Source organism: Scyliorhinus torazame, chromosome 28 (genome assembly GCF_047496885.1).
Source record: "Scyliorhinus torazame isolate Kashiwa2021f chromosome 28, sScyTor2.1, whole genome shotgun sequence".
Classification (NCBI taxonomy): domain Eukaryota; kingdom Metazoa; phylum Chordata; class Chondrichthyes; order Carcharhiniformes; family Scyliorhinidae; genus Scyliorhinus; species Scyliorhinus torazame.
Window position 1 is genome coordinate 24,318,852 of NC_092734.1, and position 20,980 is coordinate 24,339,831.

The 20,980-nt window shown below is 50.1% G+C and overlaps 1 protein-coding gene across 1 annotated transcript; it reads right to left on the reverse strand.

Moving 5' to 3' along the window:
- Positions 1-6,943: 6,943 nt before the first annotated feature.
- msx3 (muscle segment homeobox 3) lies at positions 6,944-19,261 on the reverse strand. The gene is made up of 2 exons (XM_072491668.1): positions 18,485-19,261; positions 6,944-8,413 (listed from the first exon to the last, which is right to left on the reverse strand). The coding sequence occupies exons 1-2, from the start codon at positions 18,897-18,899 to the stop codon at positions 7,998-8,000; spliced, it is 831 nt and encodes a 276-aa protein (XP_072347769.1). The 5' UTR covers positions 18,900-19,261; the 3' UTR covers positions 6,944-7,997.
- Between the last annotated feature and the right edge of the window lie 1,719 nt (positions 19,262-20,980).

The following is a 20,980-nucleotide window of genomic DNA, read 5'->3' on the forward strand; positions in this document are numbered from 1 at the left end:
AGCACACTGGGCTAAAGAGCTCGCTTTTAAAGCAGACCAAGGCAGGCCAGCAGCACGGTTCAATTCCCGTACCAGCCTCCTCAAACAGGCGCCGGAATGTGGCGACTAGGGGCTTTTCACAGTAACTTCATTTGAAGCCTACCTGTGACAATAAGTGATTTTCATTTCATTTCAGTATTTATCCCCCTCTGTACAAGACTCCCGGTGCACCCTTTCAGTCACCATCCCATGACAGTGAGGTGGAAAATAATTGCTGGTCCGGCATCCCCTTCTCCCATTGACTCCCAAATGGAGTGGGGAGTGAAAAAGATGAATCAAGAGCCCTTTTACACAAACTTCTGCGGCACTACAATATTCAGATTACACCATCACAATCGTGTCATATGACAGCAACACATAGCATTTATAAGCAGCACAGAAATATTGACTAGATGTTTTCCACCAGCGTTTTGGACAGTTTAAGCTATTAAAGCCCAGTCCAAAGCCTAAGGTGTGAGGTTTTTATTTTGGGTTGACCAGTGTTTTGATTACAGCCAGGCCCAAAGGTAAGGTCTGAGGTCATTTGAAGGTAGGCCTCATGCTCCATAACCAGTCAGCCAGGCCTGGACTGTGGGGGGGGAAAAGACCATGTGCCCGGCTGCTGTTCGTTGGAAGCTTATCGGTGCAGTGCTGTACCAATGATGGTTTCAGCAAGGACTGCCTTTTTGTTTTTGTGGAAGTGAGAGAGGTATACAATATTTTAGAATCGTGTAATATGGACCAGTACATTTGCTATTTTACAGTGATAGGCACACAATGACCAATACCAAATACAACCCATCTCTTAATTAATTCGCAGGAAGTGAACATTGTTGGTCAGACCAGCATTTACTGTTCATGGTGGTGGTAAGCTGCCTTACCAAGTAGCTTGAACTTGCAGGTGTATTGTACAAACATGTACAGTGGGTGTTCTATGCATTTAAATACTGCCTCCTATTTATTTATGTGGTAAAGCTCAGACCAAAGTTTATATTTAATTCTATTAGAGTTATTTACAATCCTGACACCTACTGGTTACTTTTTTAAGTCACTGTTTACTTTTGTGTTGAGCTAGAAATTTCCGATTCAACAGAAGGAAATCCCCAGCAGTAATCAGTGTGGTTACGGTGGGGGAAACCAGTGAACGAGTATAAATGGGACTTAGATAGTGGAGCTTTCCTTTGGGGTAGTGGGTGCGAGAATATGATTCATGCCCACACAAATGTTTGCAAAATAAAATGTATGGCTGAGAAATCTTAAAAATGTCATGCAGTCACAGAGAGACGAGGCTGGGTAAGGACGGCAGATTTCCTTCCCGAAAGAGCATTAGGAATCAGATAGGGTTTATTATAAATGAGAATCCAGTAGTTTTTGGTCACTGAGGCTCAGATTTTAAAAGCTGTGCTGGGATTTGAACTAATCTCCCCCTCCCCCCCCCTCCCCTTCCCCCCTCCCCCCCTCCCCTTCCCCCCTCCCCCCCTCCCCTTCCCCCCTCCCCTTCCCCCCTCCCCTCCCTCCCCTTCCCCCCTCCCCTCCCTCCCCTTCCCCCCTCCCCCCTTTCCACCCTCCCCCTCCCCTTCCCCCCCTCCCCTTCCCCCCTCCTCCCCTTCCCCCCTCCTCCCCTTCCCCCCTCCTCCCCCTCCCCCCCTCCCCCCCTCCTCCCCCTCCCCTCCCCCCCTTCCCCCTTCCCCTTCCCCCTTCCCCCCTCCCCTTTCCCCCTTCCCCCCTCCCCTTTCCCCCTTTCCCCCTCCCCCCTTTCCCCCTCCCCCTTTCCCCCTTTCCCCTTCCCCCCTTTCCCCCTCCCCCTTTCCCCCTTCCCCTTTCCCCCTTCCCCCTCCCCCTTCCCCCTCCCCCTTCCCCATCCCTTCCCCCCCTCCCCCTTCCCCCCCTCACCCTCCCCCCCTCCCCCCTCCCCTTCCCCCCCTCCCCTCTCCCCTTCCCCCCTTCCCCCCCTCCCCTTCCCCCCTCCCCTCCCCTCCCCTTCCCCCCTCCCCTCCCCCTCCCTTTCCCCCCACCCCCTCCCTTTCCCCCCTCCCCCTCCCTTTCCCCCTCCCCCCTCCCTTTCCCCCTCCCCCTCCCTTTCCCCCTCCCCCTCCCTTTCCCCTCCCCCTCCCTTTCCCCCTCCCCCTCCCTTTCCACCCTCCCCCTCCCTTTCCCCCCTCCCCCCCTCCCCCCCCTTTCCCCCCTCCCCCCCTCCCCCTCCCTTTCCCCCCTCCCCCCCTCCCCCTCCCATTCCCCCTCCCCCCCTCCCCCTCCATTCCCCCACCCCCCCTTTCCCCCCTCCCCCCATTCCCCCCTCCCCCCCTCCCCCCCTTTCCCCCCACCCCCCTCCCCCCCCTTTCCCCCCTCCCCCCCTTTCCCCCTCCCCCTCCCCTCCCTTTCCCCCCTCCCCTCCCCTTCCCCCCTCCCTCACCCCCCCTCCCTCTCCCCCCCTCCCTCTCCCCCCCCTCCCTCTCCCCCCCTCCCTCTCCCCCCCCCTCCCACCCCTCCCCCCTCCCTCTCCCCCCCCTCCCTCTCTCCCCCCCTCCCCTCTCACCCCCCTCCTCACCCCCCTCCCTCCCTCTCCCCCCTCCCACCCTCTCCCCCCCTCCCTCCCTCTCCCCCCCTCCTCCCTCTCCCCCCTCCCTCCCTCTCCCCCCTCCCTCCCTCCCACCCCCCTCCCTCCCCTCCCCTCCCTCCTCTCCCCCCTCCCTCCCTCTCCCCCCTCCCTCCCTCTCCCCCTCCCTCCCCCTCCCCCCTCCCTCCCCCTCCCCCCTCCCCCCCCTCCTCCCCTCCCCCCCTCCCTCCCTCTCCCCCCTCCCTCCCTCTCCCCCCCTCCCTCCCTCTCCCCCCTCCCCTCCCTCTCCCCCCTCCCTCCCTCTCCCCCCTCCCCCCCTCTCCCCCCTCCCCCCCTCTCCCCCCCTCCCCCCCCTCCCTCCCTCTCCCCCCCCCTCCCTCCCTCTCCCCCCCTCCCTCCCTCTCCCCCTCCCTCCCTCTCCCCCCTCCCTCCCTCTCCCCCCCTCCCTCCCTCTCCCCCCTCCCTCTCCCCCCTCCCCCCCTCCCTCCCTCTCCCCCCTCCCCCCCCTCCCTCCCTCTCCCCCTCCCCCCCCTCCCTCCCTCTCCCCCCTCCCCCCCCTCCCTCCCTCTCCCCCCTCCCTCCCTCTCCCCCTCTCCCCCCTCCCTCCCTCTCCCCCCTCCCTCTCCCCCCCTCCCCCTCTCCCCATGCCCTCCCCCTTCCCCCACCCCTTCCCCACCCCCTCCCCCCACCCCTTCCCCACCCCCTCCCCCACCCCTTCCCCACCCCCTCCCCTTCCCCCTCCCTCTCCCCCCTCCCCATCTCCCTCTCCCCCCTCCCCATCTCCCTCTCCCCCTCCCCATCTCCCTCTCCCCCCTCCCCATCTCCCCCTCTCCCCATGCCCTCCCCTCCTCCCCCTTCCCCCACCCCTCCCCTTCCCCCACCCCTTCCCCCACCCCTCCCCCTTCCCCCACCCCTCCCCCTTCCCCCATCCCTCCCCCCACCCCTCCCCCCACCCCTCCCCCCACCCCTCCCCCTTCCCCCACCCCTCCCCCTTCCCCTTCCCCCTTCCGCCACCCCTTCCCCCACCCCTTCCCCCACCCCTCCCCCTTCCCCCACCCCTCCCCCTTCCCCCACCCCTCCCCCTTCCCCCACCCCTCCCCCTTCCCCCACCCCTCCCCCTTCCCCCACCCCTCCCCCTTCCCCCACCCCTCCCCCTTCCCCCACCCCTCCCCCTTCCCCCACCCCTCCCCCTTCCCCCACCCCTCCCCCTCCCCCACCCCTCCCCCTCCCCCTTCCCCCACCCCTCCCCCACCCCCACCCCTCCCCCACCCCCTTCCCCCCACCCCCTTCCCCCCACCCCCTTCCCCCACCCCCTTCCCCCCACCCCCTTCCCCCCACCCCCTTCCCCCCACCCCCTTCCCCCCACCCCCTTCCCCCACCCCCTTCCCCTCCCCTTCCCCCACCCCCTTCCCCTCCCCTTCCCCCACCCCCTTCCCCTCCCCCTTCCCCTCCCCCTCCCCCTCTCCCTCCCCCTCTCCCTCCCCCTCTCCCTCCCCCTCTCCCTCCCCCTCCCCCTCTCCCTCCCCCTCCCCCTCCCCCTCTCCCTCCCCCTCCCCCTCCCCCTCTCCCTCCCCCTCCCCCTTCCCCCTCCCCCTCCCCCTCCCCCTCCCCCTCCCCTCCCCCTCCCCCTCCCCCTTCCCCCCTCCCCCCCTCCCCCTCCCCCCTTCCCCCCTCCCCCTTCCCCCCTCCCCTTCCCCCCTTCCCCCCTCCCCCTTCCCCTTCCCCCTCCCCCTTCCCCTTCCCCTTCCCCTTCCCCTTCCCCCTCCCCCTTCCCCTTCCCCCTCCCCCTTCCCCTTCCCCCTCCCCCTCCCTCTCCCCCTTCCCCCTCCCTCTCCCCCTTCCCCCTCCCTCTCCCCCTTCCCCCAATAACATAACTGCTCTGCTACCATATCCTTGGCCTACCCCTGAGGGAGATCAGAACACATCTAAATTAAGAATCATCAAACCACTATAGCACAGAAGGAAGCCATTCAGCCCATCGAGTCTGCACTGACCCTCCGAAAGAGCACCCTAACCTCAGCCCATCCCCGTAACCAAACTAATATTATCTGTTGACAAAACTGTGCAGTTTGATACTGTAGGGAAAAATGGGAAAAAAACATACTCAGGCGCTGCTTATAATGCTTAGGAAGCTGCATGATATGTGGAGATCACAGGTGAGAATGGAAAATGTATCCAGACACCAGACACCCTTGCCCATATGGATATTTCACGAAGCTACCCTGATAGATTCCTGGGAAAATGGTGGTCCTGATTTTGGACTGAGCCACCAAGAACAAGAAAGTCAAAAACTGCCTGCGCTGAGTAAGCTATTTTCATTCCAGCTACCAAAAGTAGATCAGAAATTCTTGCCAGATAATTTTCAATTCTGAAACAAAACATTAGACCAGGCTCCAACTCCTGTTTGAGAGCCAATGGCCTCCTGGAGACTGGGCCCACACACTGATGGCTAAAGTGTGGTCAGGGTCTGGATTGCCGCGATGTCCCAATAATCTTTCGGACACCGGCCCCCTCCGCCTCGGGCGAAGAACGGTCAGGCCTTTCCCCCAGCGGATCCACATCTCCGCATCAGTCACTGTCTGCACTCGAAAAGAAGAGGACTATTCTATACAGGGTTCAGAGATGGAACGTGCTTCGCAACATAGTGTAATTTTTATTTTACAAACAGGATTATAAACAGTCAAAATAAACTGAAAGCCCATAAAATGTACAATTAAGGTATATTGTGCAATAATGTACAGTGGGTGTTCTAAGCATTTAAATACTGCCTCCTATTTATTTATATGGTAACGCATTGGAGCTACTGACAACCTCTAATTATTTTTTAAATCACTTTTTACTTTTGTGTTGAGCTAGAAATTTACGATGCAACAGCAGGAAATCCCCAGCAGTAATCAGTGTGGTTACGGCGGGGGAAACCAGTGAACGAGTGGAAATGGGACTCAGATAGTGGAGCATTTCTTTGGGGCGGTGGGTGTGAGAATTCATGTCCATACAAATGTTTGCAAAATCAAATGTACGGCTGGGAAATCTTAAAAATATCAGGGAGGTAAGTGCAGAAACTATGCATGCAAATAAAATGCATTTTTTTAAAATGATGGGATGCTTGTGCTGTGGGTGGAATCTGGGCTGGGGATTGACAAAACACAGGCCAGCGGGTTATGCAGGAGGTGACCGCTAGATGGGAATATTGCATTGTGTTTGGGACATATCTGCACGGGGCACACACTGCGGACTTGTTTGAGCGGAAATGCTTTGCTCATGTCCGCAATAATAACTCAAGGGCCCATTAAACGGACGGAAAGTGACCCAAATTATTAATATTATTGAATTTTAGAAAACGATTAGCTCTGTGAAATGACCCCGGACGGTGCAGGGTGCACCTCGCGTAAAGTCAGTCGCCTTTAATGTCTGAATTTAGTTTTCAACTCGGGAGTTCATCATGAAAAAGTGACCAGACATCGCAAGCTTCAAATGGCACCGGGCTGGCGAGAATCTGACTGGCAGATTCCTCAAACAATCCGATTCAACCCCCGCCCCCCTTAAACACTGGGGGGGGGGTTAAACAGCAAATGTAACGCGAGTGCTGGGCACTAACATTAACACAGGAGAAACGGTTGAACATTCAAACGGTATAAACTTGGGAGGTGAGGATGGGAATAAATAGGATTGGTTAAACAACAATTGTGACAACAACTCTCGACTTGGCCAGTCCTTGGCGAGCAAAACATTTGAAAGTCAAACATGTCCTTTCGACGAACAACTTAATCGACCGGGATTCTAAACACTTACACTCATTATAATATTAGTGATTTCAAACTCACTAAGCAGGTTGGACAATTAATTGCATTCTAATCCGATCAGATGGTTATAAATTTGGTTCCAACGGCAGACATTGAACAGTTGGTACAATCTGCCCGGATCCACAGCTCAAAAATCAATCGATAAACAGTCTGCAGAGAGCAGGGACCTCGCAAAAAAAATGTTTTGTTTTAAATTTTGTTTTATTTAAGACTGGGGAGGAGGGAGACGAAAATAAATCAAGCTGCCAGTTTTTAAAAAACTGACCCAAAAAACTCTGCACCGTTTTAAACATACTATTCGCTGCGTGAATTCCCCGGGTCCATTTAGCTTCGTTTGATGTTCATTTCGCCCGCCACCATCTCCCTGACCATTGAAGTTTAAGTGGTAGCCAGGAATCTAATAAAGTCCCCATTTCTCTCTCTCTCTCTCCCTCCAGCATCAGCTCAACATCCATCCCCCCAGTCAGCTATTATGAGATCGCAAAACATTTCGTCTTCTAAAGCAATCGCAATGAACTGTCATCAGTAAACGAGGGAAATAAATAAAGTTAGGAGGGGGGAGAAAAACAATTCAAGAGTTTATTTGACCATCAGTGTACAAAAAAAACAAGTGAAGTTCTCGTAACCCATTTTACCATCTGCAACGCACTGTACACTCGTGTAAGGAAATGTAAACAGCTCTTAAAAAGTATCTTAAATGCACTTAATATATATTTAAATATCGGTAAACACTCTTCAGAGTTGCTCCCTCCTGCTACGGCTGGCGGAGGTTGCGTCCAAAAAGCAAAATAAAAACAGAAAAACCCAGCCCTAATTCTACACATTTTTTGTTATATTTACAAGGAGGTCTGGTTGATCGAAGACAAAAAGTCCTTAAGCAAATGATCAGATCACACTTTCTGAAAACAAACCTCGTTTTAAAACAAGGTGCAACTTCCCCTGTCAAAGGGGTTGGGGGTGTTTTAGACACAGACGAAGTTATAAAATGACAGTGAGAGAAAAAGTGAGACAATTTAGCAACGCCAAAACAAAAATATATATAACTCCCCCCTCCCCCCCACCTCTCCCGGAGCCACGGGCTATCACGTCCTGTTGGGCTTTGCTCCCCAACCCCCGGGAGCCATTAAAAATAAAACCCCTTCGGCAAGTTTTGCTTCGTCCATTCAAAGTGAGTTTCCAACTTTTCACCCCAACCCCACCCCAAATTAAAAGTCAGGAATCAACTCAAAAGTCTACAGGGAACGCTGCAAAACTCCAGAGTCCGCGGGATTAATCATCAAAACCCAAGGCACTTGAAACCAAACGACAGCTATATTATGTGGAGAGGATTTATCGCTTTCTTTTCTCGTTTCGCCGTGGAAATTTTTGGTGGAGACTTCGATTACTAGATATCGACTGTTCCGTGTATTGTTGCACTTTGTGGGGGGGGGGGGGCAGACCCCCTTAAGTCTGGGGCAGAAAGTGGTGGGGGAAATCCCACCACTGCAAACTAGCAGATTATTGTGCAAGAATGTTGCCAGCCTCTGGAACACTGCACTGCAACCTTGTGGTAGCTGAGTTCAATTCTTTCAGGGGGGGCTGAATAAAGGCACAGAGGGTGGGGGGGGCACAGTTACAATCTATGATAAATAATACATTCCATATGTGACCGGGGCTGTGAGAAAGCCCGGCACAGGGAGGCCAGGGCGCTGGAAGGCGTTAGACGGTCCATACAGGCCGGGGGAGGTGAGGTGCGAGGCGATGGGGAACGGCAGGCCGAACGACGGCAGCAGAGGCTTGGCCGCCAGTTTGAGCTTCTCCAGTTCGGCTTCCTGTAGCCTCTTGGCCTTGGCCCGTCGGTTCTGGAACCAGATCTTGACCTGGGTCTCGGTCAGGTTGAGGGAGCTGGAGAACTCGGCCCTCTCGGCGATGGACAGGTACTGTTTCTGGCGGAACTTGCGCTCCAGGGACAGCAGTTGCGAGGTGGTGAAGGGCGTCCTGGGTTTCCTGTTGTTTTTGTGTTTCCTCAGCGTGCACGGGGGAGGACTGGGGTGCCCTGCAATAAAAACAACCAGTTTTATTTAAAAATAAAGCACTTCAGCTGCTGTGCATGGAGCGGACCATTCAAAACACTGAACTCTACTCTACATGGAGCAGACCATTCAAAACACTGAACTCTACTCTACATGGAGCAGACCATTCAAAACACTGAACTCTACATGGTGCGGACCATTCAAAACACTGAACTCTACATGGTGCGGACCATTCAAAACACTGAACTCTACTCTACATGGAGCAGACCATTCAAAACACTGAACTCTACTCTACATGGAGCAGACCATTCAAAACACTGAACTCTACTCTACATGGAGCGGACCATTCAAAACACTGAACTCTACATGGAGCAGACCATTCAAAACACTGAAATCTACTCTACATGGAGCAGACCATTCAAAACACTGAACTCTACTCTACATGGAGGAGACCATTCAAAACACTGAAATCTACTCTCCATGGAGCAGACCATTCAAAACACTGAACTCTACTCTACATGGAGCAGACCATTCAAAACACTGAACTCTACTCTACATGGAGGAGACCATTCAAAACACTGAACTCTACATGGAGCGGACCATTCAAAACACTGAACTCTACTCTACATGGAGCAGACCATTCAAAACACTGAACTCTACTCTACATGGAGGAGACCATTCAAAACACTGAACTCTACTCTACATGGAGGAGACCATTCAAAACACTGAAATCTACTCTACATGGAGCGGACCATTCAAAACACTGAACTCTACTCTACATGGAGCAGACCATTCAAAACACTGAAATCTACTCTACATGGAGCAGACCATTCAAAACACTGAACTCTACTCGACATGGAGGAGACCATTCAAAACACTGAACTCTACATGGAGCAGACCATTCAAAACACTGAACTCTACATGGAGCAGACCATTCAAAACACTGAACTCTACTCTACATGGAGCGGACCATTCAAAACACTGAACTCTACTCTACATGGAGCAAACCATTCAAAACACTGAACTCTACTCTACATGGAGCAGACCATTCAAAACACTGCACTCTACTCTACATGGAGTAGACCATTCAAAACACTGAACTCTACATGGAGCAGACCATTCAAAACACTGAACTCTACTCTACATGGAGCAGACCATTCAAAACACTGAACTCTACATGGAGCGGACCATTCAAAACACTGAACTCTACATGGAGCGGACCATTCAAAACACTGAACTCTACATGGAGCGGACCATTCAAAACACTGAACTCTACTCTACATGGAGCAGACCATTCAAAACACTGAACTCTACATGGAGCGGACCATTCAAAACACTGAACTCTCCATGGAGCGGACCATTCAAAACACTGAACTCTACATGGAGCAGACCATTCAAAACACTGAACTCCACATGGAGCGGACCATTCAAAACACTGAACTCTACATGGAGCGGACCATTCAAAACACTGAACTCTACATGGAGCAGACCATTCAAAACACTGAACTCCACATGGAGCGGACCATTCAAAACACTAAACTCTACTCTACATGGAGCGGACCATTCAAAACACTGAACTCTACATGGAGCAGACCATTCAAAACACTGAACTCTACATGGAGCAGACCATTCAAAACACTGAACTCTACTCTACATGGAGCGGACCATTCAAAACACTGAACTCTACATGGAGCAGACCATTCAAAACACTGAACTCTACTCTACATGGAGCGGACCATTCAAAACACTGAACTCTACGCTACATGGAGCAGACCATTCAAAACACTGAACTCTACATGGAGCAGACCATTCAAAACACTGAACTCTACATGGAGCAGACCATTCAAAACACTGAACTCTACTCTCCATGGAGCGGACCATTCAAAACACTGAACTCTACATGGAGCAGACCATTCAAAACACTGAACTCTACTCTCCATGGAGCGGACTATGCAAAACACTGAACTCTACTCTACATGGAGCAGACCATTCAAAACACTGAACTCTACTCTACATGGAGCAGACCATTCAAAACACTGAACTCTACTCTACATGGAGCAGACCATTCAAAACACTGAACTCTACTCTACATGGAGCGGACCATTCAAAACACTGAACTCTACATGGAGCAGACCATTCAAAACACTGAACTCTACATGGAGCAGACCATTCAAAACACTGATCTCTACATGGAGCAGACCATTCAAAACACTGTACTCTACTCTACATGGAGCAGACCATTCAAAACACTGAACTCTACATAGAGCGGACCATTCAAAACACTGAACTCTACTCTACATGGAGCGGACCATTCAAAACACGGAACTCTACATGGAGCAGACCATTCAAAACACTGAACTCTACTCTACATGGAGCAGACCATTCAAAACACTGAACTCTACTCTACATGGAGCGGACCATTCAAAACACTGAACTCTACATGGAGCAGACCATTCAAAACACTGAACTCTACATGGAGCAGACCATTCAAAACACTGATCTCTACATGGAGCAGACCATTCAAAACACTGTACTCTACTCTACATGGAGCGGACCATTCAAAACACGGAACTCTACATGGAGCAGACCATTCAAAACACTGAACTCTACATGGAGCAGACCATTCAAAACACTGAACTCTACTCTACATGGAGTAGACCATTCAAAACACTGAACTCTACATGGAGCGGACCATTCAAAACACTGAACTCTACATGGAGCGGACCATTCAAAACACTGAACACTACTCTACATGGAGCAGACCATTCAAAACACTGAACTCTACTCTACATGGAGCAGACCATTCAAAACACGGAACTCTACTCTACATGGAGCAGACCATTCAAAACACTGAACTCTACATGGAGCAGACCATTCAAAACACTGAACTCTACTCTACATGGAGCGGACCATTCAAAACACTGAACTCTACTCTACATGGAGCAGACCATTCAAAACACTGAACTCTACATGGAGCAGACCATTCAAAACACTGAACTCTACTCTCCATGGAGCGGACCATTCAAAACACTGAACTCTACATGGAGCAGACCATTCAAAACACTGAACTCTACTCTACACGGAGCGGACCATTCAAAACACTGAACTCTACTCTACAGGGAGCGGACCATTCAAAACACTGAACTCTACTCTACATGGAGCAGACCATTCAAAACACTGAACTCTACTCTACATGGAGCAGACCATTCAAAACACTGAACTCTACTCTCCATGGAGCGGACCATTCAAAACACTGAACTCTACATGGAGCAGACCATTCAAAACACTGAACTCTCCATGGAGCGGACCATTCAAAACACTGAACTCTACATGGAGGGGACCATTCAAACACTGAACTCTACATGGAGCGGACATTTCAAAACACTGAACTCTATTCTACATGGAGCAGACCATACAAAACACTGAACTCTACTCTACATGGAGCAGACCATTCAAAACACTGAACTCTACTCTACATGGAGCAGACCATTCAAAACACTGAACTCTACTCTACATGGAGTAGACCATTCAAAACACTGCACTCTACTCTCCATGGAGCGGACCATTCAAAGCACTGAACTCTACATGGAGCAGACCATTCAAAACACTGAACTCTCCATGGAGCGGACCATTCAAAACACTGAACTCTACATGGAGCGGACCATTCAAAACAGTGAACTCTACTCTACATGGAGCAGACCATTCAAAACACTGAACTCTACATGGAGCGGACCATTCAAAACACTGAACTCTACATGGAGTGGACCATTCAAAACACTGAACTCTACATGGAGCAGACCATTCAAAACAATGAACTCTACATGGAGCGGACCATTCAAAACACTGAACTCTACATGGAGCAGACCATTCAAAACACTGAACCCTACTCTACATGGAGCAGACCATTCAAAACACTGAACTCTACTCTACATGGAGCAGACAATTCAAAACACTGAACTCTACATGGAGCCGACCATTCAAAACACTGAACTCTACTCTACATGGAGCAGACCATTCAAAACACTGAACTCTACTCTACATGGAGCAGACCATTCAAAACACTGAACTCTACATGGAGCGGACCATTCAAAACACTGAACTGAACATGGAGTGGACCATTCAAAACACTGAACTCTACTCCAAATGGAGCAGACCATTCAAAACACTGAACTCTACTCTACATGGAGCGGACCATTCAAAACACTGAACTCTACATGGAACGGACCATTGAAAACACTGAAATCTACATGGAGCGGACCATTCAAAACACTGAACTCTACATGGAGCAGACCATTCAAAACTCTGAACTCTACTCTACATGGAGCGGACCATTCAAAACACTGAACTCTACATGGAGCGGACCATTCAAAACACTGAACTCTACTCTACATGGAGCAGACCATTCAAAACACTGAACTCTACATGGAGCAGACCATTCAAAACACTGAACTCTACTCTACATGGAGCGGACCATTGAAAACACTGAACTCTACTCTACATGGAGCGGGCCATTCTAAACACTGAACTCTACTCTACATGGAGCAGACCATTCAAAACACTGAACTCTACATGGAGTGGACCATTCAAAACACTGAACTCTACATGGAGCGGACCATTCAAAACACTGAACTCTACATGGAGCGGACCATTCAATACACTGAACTCTACATGGAGCAGACCATTCAAAACACTGAACTCTACATGGAGCGGACCATTCAAAACACTGAACTCTACATGGAGCAGACCATTCAAAACACTGAACTCTACATGGAGAGGACCATTCAAAACACTAAACTCTACTCTACATGGTGCGGACCATTCAATACACTGAACTCTACTCTACATGGAACGGACCATTCAAAACAGTGAACTCTACATGGAGCGGACCATTCAAAACACTGAACTCTACATGGAGCAGACCATTCAAAACACTGAACTCTACTCTACATGGAGCGGACCATTCAAAACACTGAACTCTACATGGAGCAGACCATTCAAAACACTGAACTCTACATGGAGCAGACCATTCAAAACACTGAACTCTACATGGAGCAGACCATTCAAAACACTGAACTCTACATGGAGCGGACCATTCAAAACACTGAACTCTACTCTACATGGAGCGGACCATTCAAAACACAACTCCAAATGGAGCGGACCATTCAAAACACTGAACTCTACATGGAGCAGACCATTCAAAACACTGAACTCTACTCTACATGGAGCAGACCATTCAAAACACTGAACTCTCCATGGAGCGGACCATTCAAAACACTGAACTCTACATGGAGCAGACCATTCAAAACACAACTCTACATGGAGCAGACCATTCAAAACACTGAACTCTACGTGGAGCGGACCATTCAAAACACTGAACTCTACTCTACATGGAGCAGACCATTCAAAACACTGAACTCTACTCTACATGGAGCAGACCATTCAAAACACTGCACTCTCCTCTACCTGGAGCAGACCATTCAAAACATTGAACTCTACATGGAGCAGACCATTCAAAACACTGAACTCTACTCTACATGGAGCGGACCATTCAAAACACTGAACTCTACTCTACATGGAGCGGACCATTCAAAACACTGAACTCTACATGGAGCGGACCATTCAAAACACTGAACTCTATCTGGAGCAGACCATTCAAAACACTGAACTCTACATGGAGCAGACCATTCAAAACACTGAACGCTACTCTACATGGAGCGGACCATTCAAAACACTGAACTCTACTCTACATGGAGCGGACCATTCAAAACACTGAACTCTACATGGAGCGGACCATTCAAAACACTGAACTCTACATGGAGCGGACCATTCAAAACACTGAACTCTACATGGAGCGGACCATTCAAAACACTGAACTCTACTCTCCATGGAGCGGACCATTCAAAACACTGAACTCTACTCTACATGGAGCAGACCATTCAAAACACTGAACTCTACTCTACATGGAGCAGACCATTCAAAACACTGAACTCTACTCTACATGGGCGGACCATTCAAAACACTGAACTCTACATGGAGCAGACCATTCAAAACACTGAACTCTACTCTCCATGGAGCGGACCATTCAAAACACTGAACTCTACTCTCCATGGAGCAGACCATTCAAAACACTGAACTCTACTCTACATGGGCGGACCATTCAAAACACTGAACTCTACATGGAGCGGACCATTCAAAACACTGAACTCTATCTGGAGCAGACCATTCAAAACACTGAACTCTACATGGAGCAGACCATTCAAAACACTGAACTCTACTCTACATGGAGCGGACCATTCAAAACACTGAACTCTACTCTACATGGAGCGGACCATTCAAAACACTGAACTCTACATGGAGCGGACCATTCAAAACACTGAACTCTACATGGAGCGGACCATTCAAAACACTGAACTCTACATGGAGCGGACCACTCAAAACACTGAACTCTACTCTCCATGGAGCGGACCATTCAAAACACTGAACTCTACTCTACATGGAGCAGACCATTCAAAACACTGAACTCTACTCTACATGGAGCAGACCATTCAAAACACTGAACTCTACTCTACATGGGCGGACCATTCAAAACACTGAACTCTACATGGAGCAGACCATTCAAAACACTGAACTCTACTCTCCATGGAGCAGACCATTCAAAACACTGAACTCTACATGGAGCAGACCGTTCAAAACACTGAACTCTACTCTCCATGGAGCGGACCATTCAAAACACTGAACTCTACTCTACATGGAGCAGACCATTCAAAACACTGAACTCTACTCTACATGGAGCAGACCATTCAAAACACTGAACTCTACTCTACATGGAGCGGACCATTCAAAACACTGAACTCTACTCTACATGGAGCAGACCATTCAAAACACTGAACTCTACATGGAGCAGACCATTCAAAACACTGAACTCTACATGGAGCAGACGATTTAAAACACTGAACTCCACAAGAATGGCATTTTGACTCTGCTATACCCAGCCCATCATCGACAAGAATAGCATTTTCCAAAGCTTTTATTTTGAAATCTTTACAAATGCATTTTCCAACAGCTGACTGAATCAACAGCAAGATTTGGGTTTGTTTCTGCAATACAATTGACCTCACACCGCCTATGGAATGGGGCAAGTGCTGGAAAGAGGGCTTAGTGCAGATGTAATGTCATTTTGTCGGTGTCGGCTGGATGGGTCGAAGGGCGTTCTCCTGTACTGGTGTGGCGTCCTGACACAGGAGGCCAACATGGTGGATTTTTACATTTAAACCTCAAACAACATAGCATTCGCCCCCTTTTCTATGGCTAATTTTAGCTACGTTCATTCTGAAATACTCGACTGTCTCAGACAGTCAATTCCCCCCATACTTGATGGACAATTAGTGCACAATGGCCCTGAGGAGCTCCGGGGAAACAGTTCCCCAGAATATTTGAATGGAACCCCTGTAGCTCCCTCTCCCCCGCATCAAGTGGGTTAGATCAAGGAGGGAGATCACCAAGGGGCTAATCCCACTGTAAAAACCTATCTCCTTGGAGCATTACAGCATTCCCAATCACTCTGGAGGGAGAAAGGAGGGACGGCTGTTGCATCAGTTGTTTGGGAATTCCGCGGTTGTAGAAATTAAACTGGGCGGCTTTCTCAGGGCAGCTCGCACAGAACTTTCACTCTGATTTACCCAAGACAAACGAATAAACCAGTTTCCATTCGCACCAAGTTTAGGAAATGCAAAAAGCTCCCACACTGGGGCTCTCCAGTGAATAGCATCCCCCTCTCTCTACACATTGTCACTCTCGGTCACACTCCCACTTATCCAATATCGAGAGGTATTGTTTTTTTTCTTCGACAGAGGAGATTGCGGATTTCATATCGCTGCATTTACACCAGTACGCATGACCAAAGACAGCGGAGTCCCAGTGAAACCGGGTTGGGGTAAGACCACGATTTAAATGCGGAAGCAGCCAGACTTCAATAGATACTTGGAATTTGCTAATCTGGCATCATCCACTTCCCCATACGCCTTTTCTTTGTGTTGGTAACCAAATTCTGACTTGTCGAAGGATAAATATTTATATATCTATGTCCCGCAGTCTCTAACCTACATTCACGAGGACCCACAGTCTGGTCTCCAACCCGCAATCCGGTCCATAACATAAACTGGTCTATATCACACAGTCCAGTCCATAACACACAGTCCCGGGCCATAGAGGCGCGACGGTAGCACTGCTGCCTCACAGCGCCAGGGGCCGGGTTCGGGGACAGTCTTGGGGGATTGTCTGTGGAGTTTGCACTTTCTCCCCGTGTCTGCGTGCGTTTCCTCCGGGTGCTCCGGTTTCCTCCCATAAATGTGCAGGTTAGGTGGACTGGCCATGTTAAAAATTGCCCAAAAGTTGGGTGCGGTTATGGGGTTGGGTGGGGGATTGGGCCAAAGTAAGGTGCTCTTTCAAAGGGTCGGTGCAGACTCGATGGGCCAAATGGCCTCCTTCTGCCCTGTAGGGATTATATGATAACACTGTCCGATCTATAACACAGTGCAGTCTATGTTTCACAGTCCAGTCCATGTCTCTCAGTCCAATCTATAACATACAGTTAGTCTAGGTCCCACTGTCCCATCTGTATCCCACAGTCCTGTTAAAATCCCACATCCGGTCTACGTCCCACAGTCCTGTCTATGTAATAATAATAATCTTTATTAGTGTCATGAGTAGGCTTACATTAACACTGTAATGAAGTTACTGTGAAAATCCTCTAGTCGCCACACGCTGGCGCCTGTTCGGGTGCACTGAGGGAGAATTCAGAATGTCCAATTTACCTTAGAAGCACGTCTTTCGGGACTTGTGGGAGGAAACCAGAGCGCCCGGAGGAAACCCACGCAGACACGGGGAGAATGTGCAGACTCCGCTCAGACAGTGACCCAAGCCGGGAATTGACCCCGAGACCCTGGAGCTGGGAAGCAACTGTGCTACCGTGCCGCCCCTATGTTCCACAGCCCAGTCTATGTCCCACAGTCCGGCTTATGTCCCACAGTCCGTTAATGTCCCACAGTCCGGTCTATGTCCCACAGCCCTGGCTATGTCCCACAGTTCGGCTTATGTCCCACAGTCCGTTAATGTCCCACAGTCCGGTCTATGTCCCACAGTCCGGTCTATGTCCCACAGTCCGGTTTATGTCCCACAGTCCGTTAATGTCCCACAGCCCAGTCTATGTCCCACAGCCCTGGCTATGTCCCACAGTTCGGCTTATGTCCCACAGTCCGTTAATGTCCCACAGTCCGGTCTATGTCCCACAGTCCGGTCTATGTCCCACAGTCCGGTTTATGTCCCACAGTCCCGTCTATGTCCACAATCCGGTCCATATCCCATAGACTCATTTATGGCTCACAGACCCGTCTACGGCCCACTGTCTCGTCTACGTCCCACTGTCCTGTCTACGTCCCACTGTCCCGTCTACGTCGCACAATCCGGTCTATATACCACAATCCGATCTATATCCCACAGACCGGTCTATATCCCACTGACCGGTCTATATCCCACTGACCGGTCTATATCCCACAGACCGGTCTATATCCCACAGACCGGTCTATATCCCACAATCAGGTTTATATCCCACAGCCCAGTTGTGTCATAATAATCATGACCCGAGTGGATTATCCTAACCTCTGGGTCACTAACGGCCTTTTCCCGGGAGAATTCTCACTGGTCCTTATCCGCCCTACATGTGACTCCAGACCCACAGCAATGTGGTTGACTCTTGCCCTCTGAAAGGGGCTAGCAAGGCACGTGGTTCAAGGGCAATTGGGAATGGGCAACAAATGCTGGGCCTTGCGAACGTGGCTCTCACAATCTGAAGGGGGAATTGAAAAAGTGCTCCAGATGCCTGTTTCTGCCTCACTGTCCAGTTCACCACCCAACTGTTGGCACTGTGGGAGGACCAGCTCAAATCCCACCCTCCTGGTCCACTCCTGGCCCAAACCACTGGGAACGATTACTGTTGGGAGATTTTTAAATAAATATTTAACAGACCCCAAATCCTCCCCCCTCTCCAGTTCAGGGAGTTCAGCAGGCAGAGAGCGGAGAGGGAGTCAGCCACTTACTTGGAGGAGGTGAATATGAACCATTTTGAACCCACGCCGGCTGCTCCTTCTCGCTGGGGGGATCCGATTGGTGCGGGGAGGGGGTCTGGGGAATGTTTGCAAAGTCTTTCCCAGGGTGACCCTGAGTCCTGGAGGAGCAGGAGGAGGAGGATTGATCCTTCGCTCCTAAAGAGTTAACCCCAGGCAGTGCAGGCTCCGAGGAAGGCTGCTGTGTCCTGAAGGGGTTGTGGTGGGAGATGAGCGACTCCACGCTGAAAGGCAGGCTGGAAATCTGAATTTTACATCCCTTCGAGCTCACGGGCGAAGCTTGGCTGCAGTCTCGCCCCTTCCCCGCCGATTCCGAGTCCTCCTGCTCTTTAATCCCCTGGTTCAGAGACCCCTGCACAGTATTCATCATCCGTGAGGAAGGGGCCATATACACCTTAAGACCACTTTTTTTTTGTTTTACAACGAAAGCCCTCTTGTGCGACCCTCCGTAGAGCCACTGCAATCAATTAACTCCCCCAATCTCAATCTGCCAAAATCGCTGCCTGACTTTCCTCAATTTGCAGCGCCGGGATTTGACTTGCTTTAAAAGTTCTTCCCAGTTTTCTGTTATCTCGCCGCCCTCCAATGGAATGGTTGGGTTAGGGTGCTGACGACGAAAATGCGGCCCCGATTGGTCCCTCGGTTCTAAAAGGCAACAATCATTTTGAAATAAATGAGTAGTTAATCATAGATCCCTTGCTGGGCACGTTTATTGATAGCTCAGGGGCTATAATCTCCTAGGAACACTGATCCACAACAACAATTCCGATGTAATTAAGCAGTGGGGCTGCCTTTAGCGAGATCTCTTTCTCATTACTGGTGACTTATTGAAACCATGCTTTAGGAGAGAGAGGTGGTGCTTGTGGAGGAGGGAGGGAGGGAATAAACTAGCACGCCTGGTATTTAAATACAAGCTACTCTTCAATATCAGAAGTCCGACATTTTCTGCATATTTTCATTGGAAAAATCTTTCTGATTGGTAAATTCTGTGTGCCCCCCCCCTCCATACACAGACCCAAAGCCCCCATACAGCTAATAGCAAAGGCAATTCTTCCAAGATAAATCAAGGCATTTCAGAGGCAGACGAATTTTGTTATGGAAGGCGCCAGCTCCGGGAAGATCAAACAGAGAAGCTACCTCAGGGCGAACAGGGAACGGGGCAAGCAAACTGAACCAATTGTCCTGAAACTTTAATGTGTCCTGCATATCCCCCCCCCCCCCCCCAACAACCCACCCCCTGATCATTCTCACCCTGCTCCTCACAACTCCCAATATGATCTCATAAACACACATTAGACACATCCCTGTACGTTATTGCATTTTCTTTCGAAAGGACATGTCTGTTCACTATTTGTCTGGGAGTTTGACCAGGCTGTTTTTGTTGTATTAAACTCTCTGCAGAGTTTTTTTTTGTGCAAATGGGCAGGGGGGTTAATATTACTCTGTGTGTCCAGCTCCCCATCAAAGCGTTGCAGCTTTCTTTTAATTAAAAATAAAACTCCGGACCCACCATAATTTATCACGCTGCTGACATCATTAAAGTCTGCCGACAAATTACTGGGCAACTTAACCCCGGTCAAAGGGCTCCCAGCAAATTCTGATCACCATTTCTCTGCAAACTGTCCACTGTGGCAAAGGGAAGGAAGATATTCGTTCCCAGACCTTCCATATTTATACCTAACGGCTGGAGCCGCCTCTCTCGTTTACGGGATGTTTATCAATGATTTAAAAAGTTGCTACTTTTCAGGTCGCCTGGAGAATGTCAGAATATGTTTTTTCACTGGCCCAAAGTATTTAGATATTATTTTGGTGCTGAGAATCCCCACGGAGATCCATTAAATAACCGATTTGCAAACTTTATAAAGTTCCACTGCCATTATTAGGTTGATTGTAAAAGTATCGTTGCAAATGGGTATTATTTAAGTGCAAACTATCACTAAATAGGATGGTTTTACTATGTGGGGTTGATATCCTTTCGTTTTGGCCTTGCAACTAATATAAAACTTTCATTGACGTTTCAAGCAATTGTTTCTATCGCAGTGAGCGAACGTTCTGTCGCATACCGGTGGGGTTAGGCAGCCGAGAGACAGACCCGGAGATACTGCATGGACAAACAATCCGCTGGCGAGAGGTCAGGAGGGACACCGAGTGTGGGAGCAGACTTGGATCGAGCAGGGGAATAAGCACTGACTGAGAAAAAAAAAACAGCTAGTGTAGTGGGGCCTGGCATGAAGGTGGTGGATCTGCCGCTGTGAAGACAGCCCAGAATGGAAGGATGCGGCACTCGCCTCAATTTGACAGCAAGACTCCCCCTCGGCTAACTTAAAACCTGCCAAATGCATCTTAACTCAAACACAACCTTATAGCGCGTCCATGAGGACAGATCCCAACTCCTCGATGAACCTAATTGCCAACACTTACATTTTATACTCAGACTACATTCTAAAAACAAGTAACGATGTGATCGTT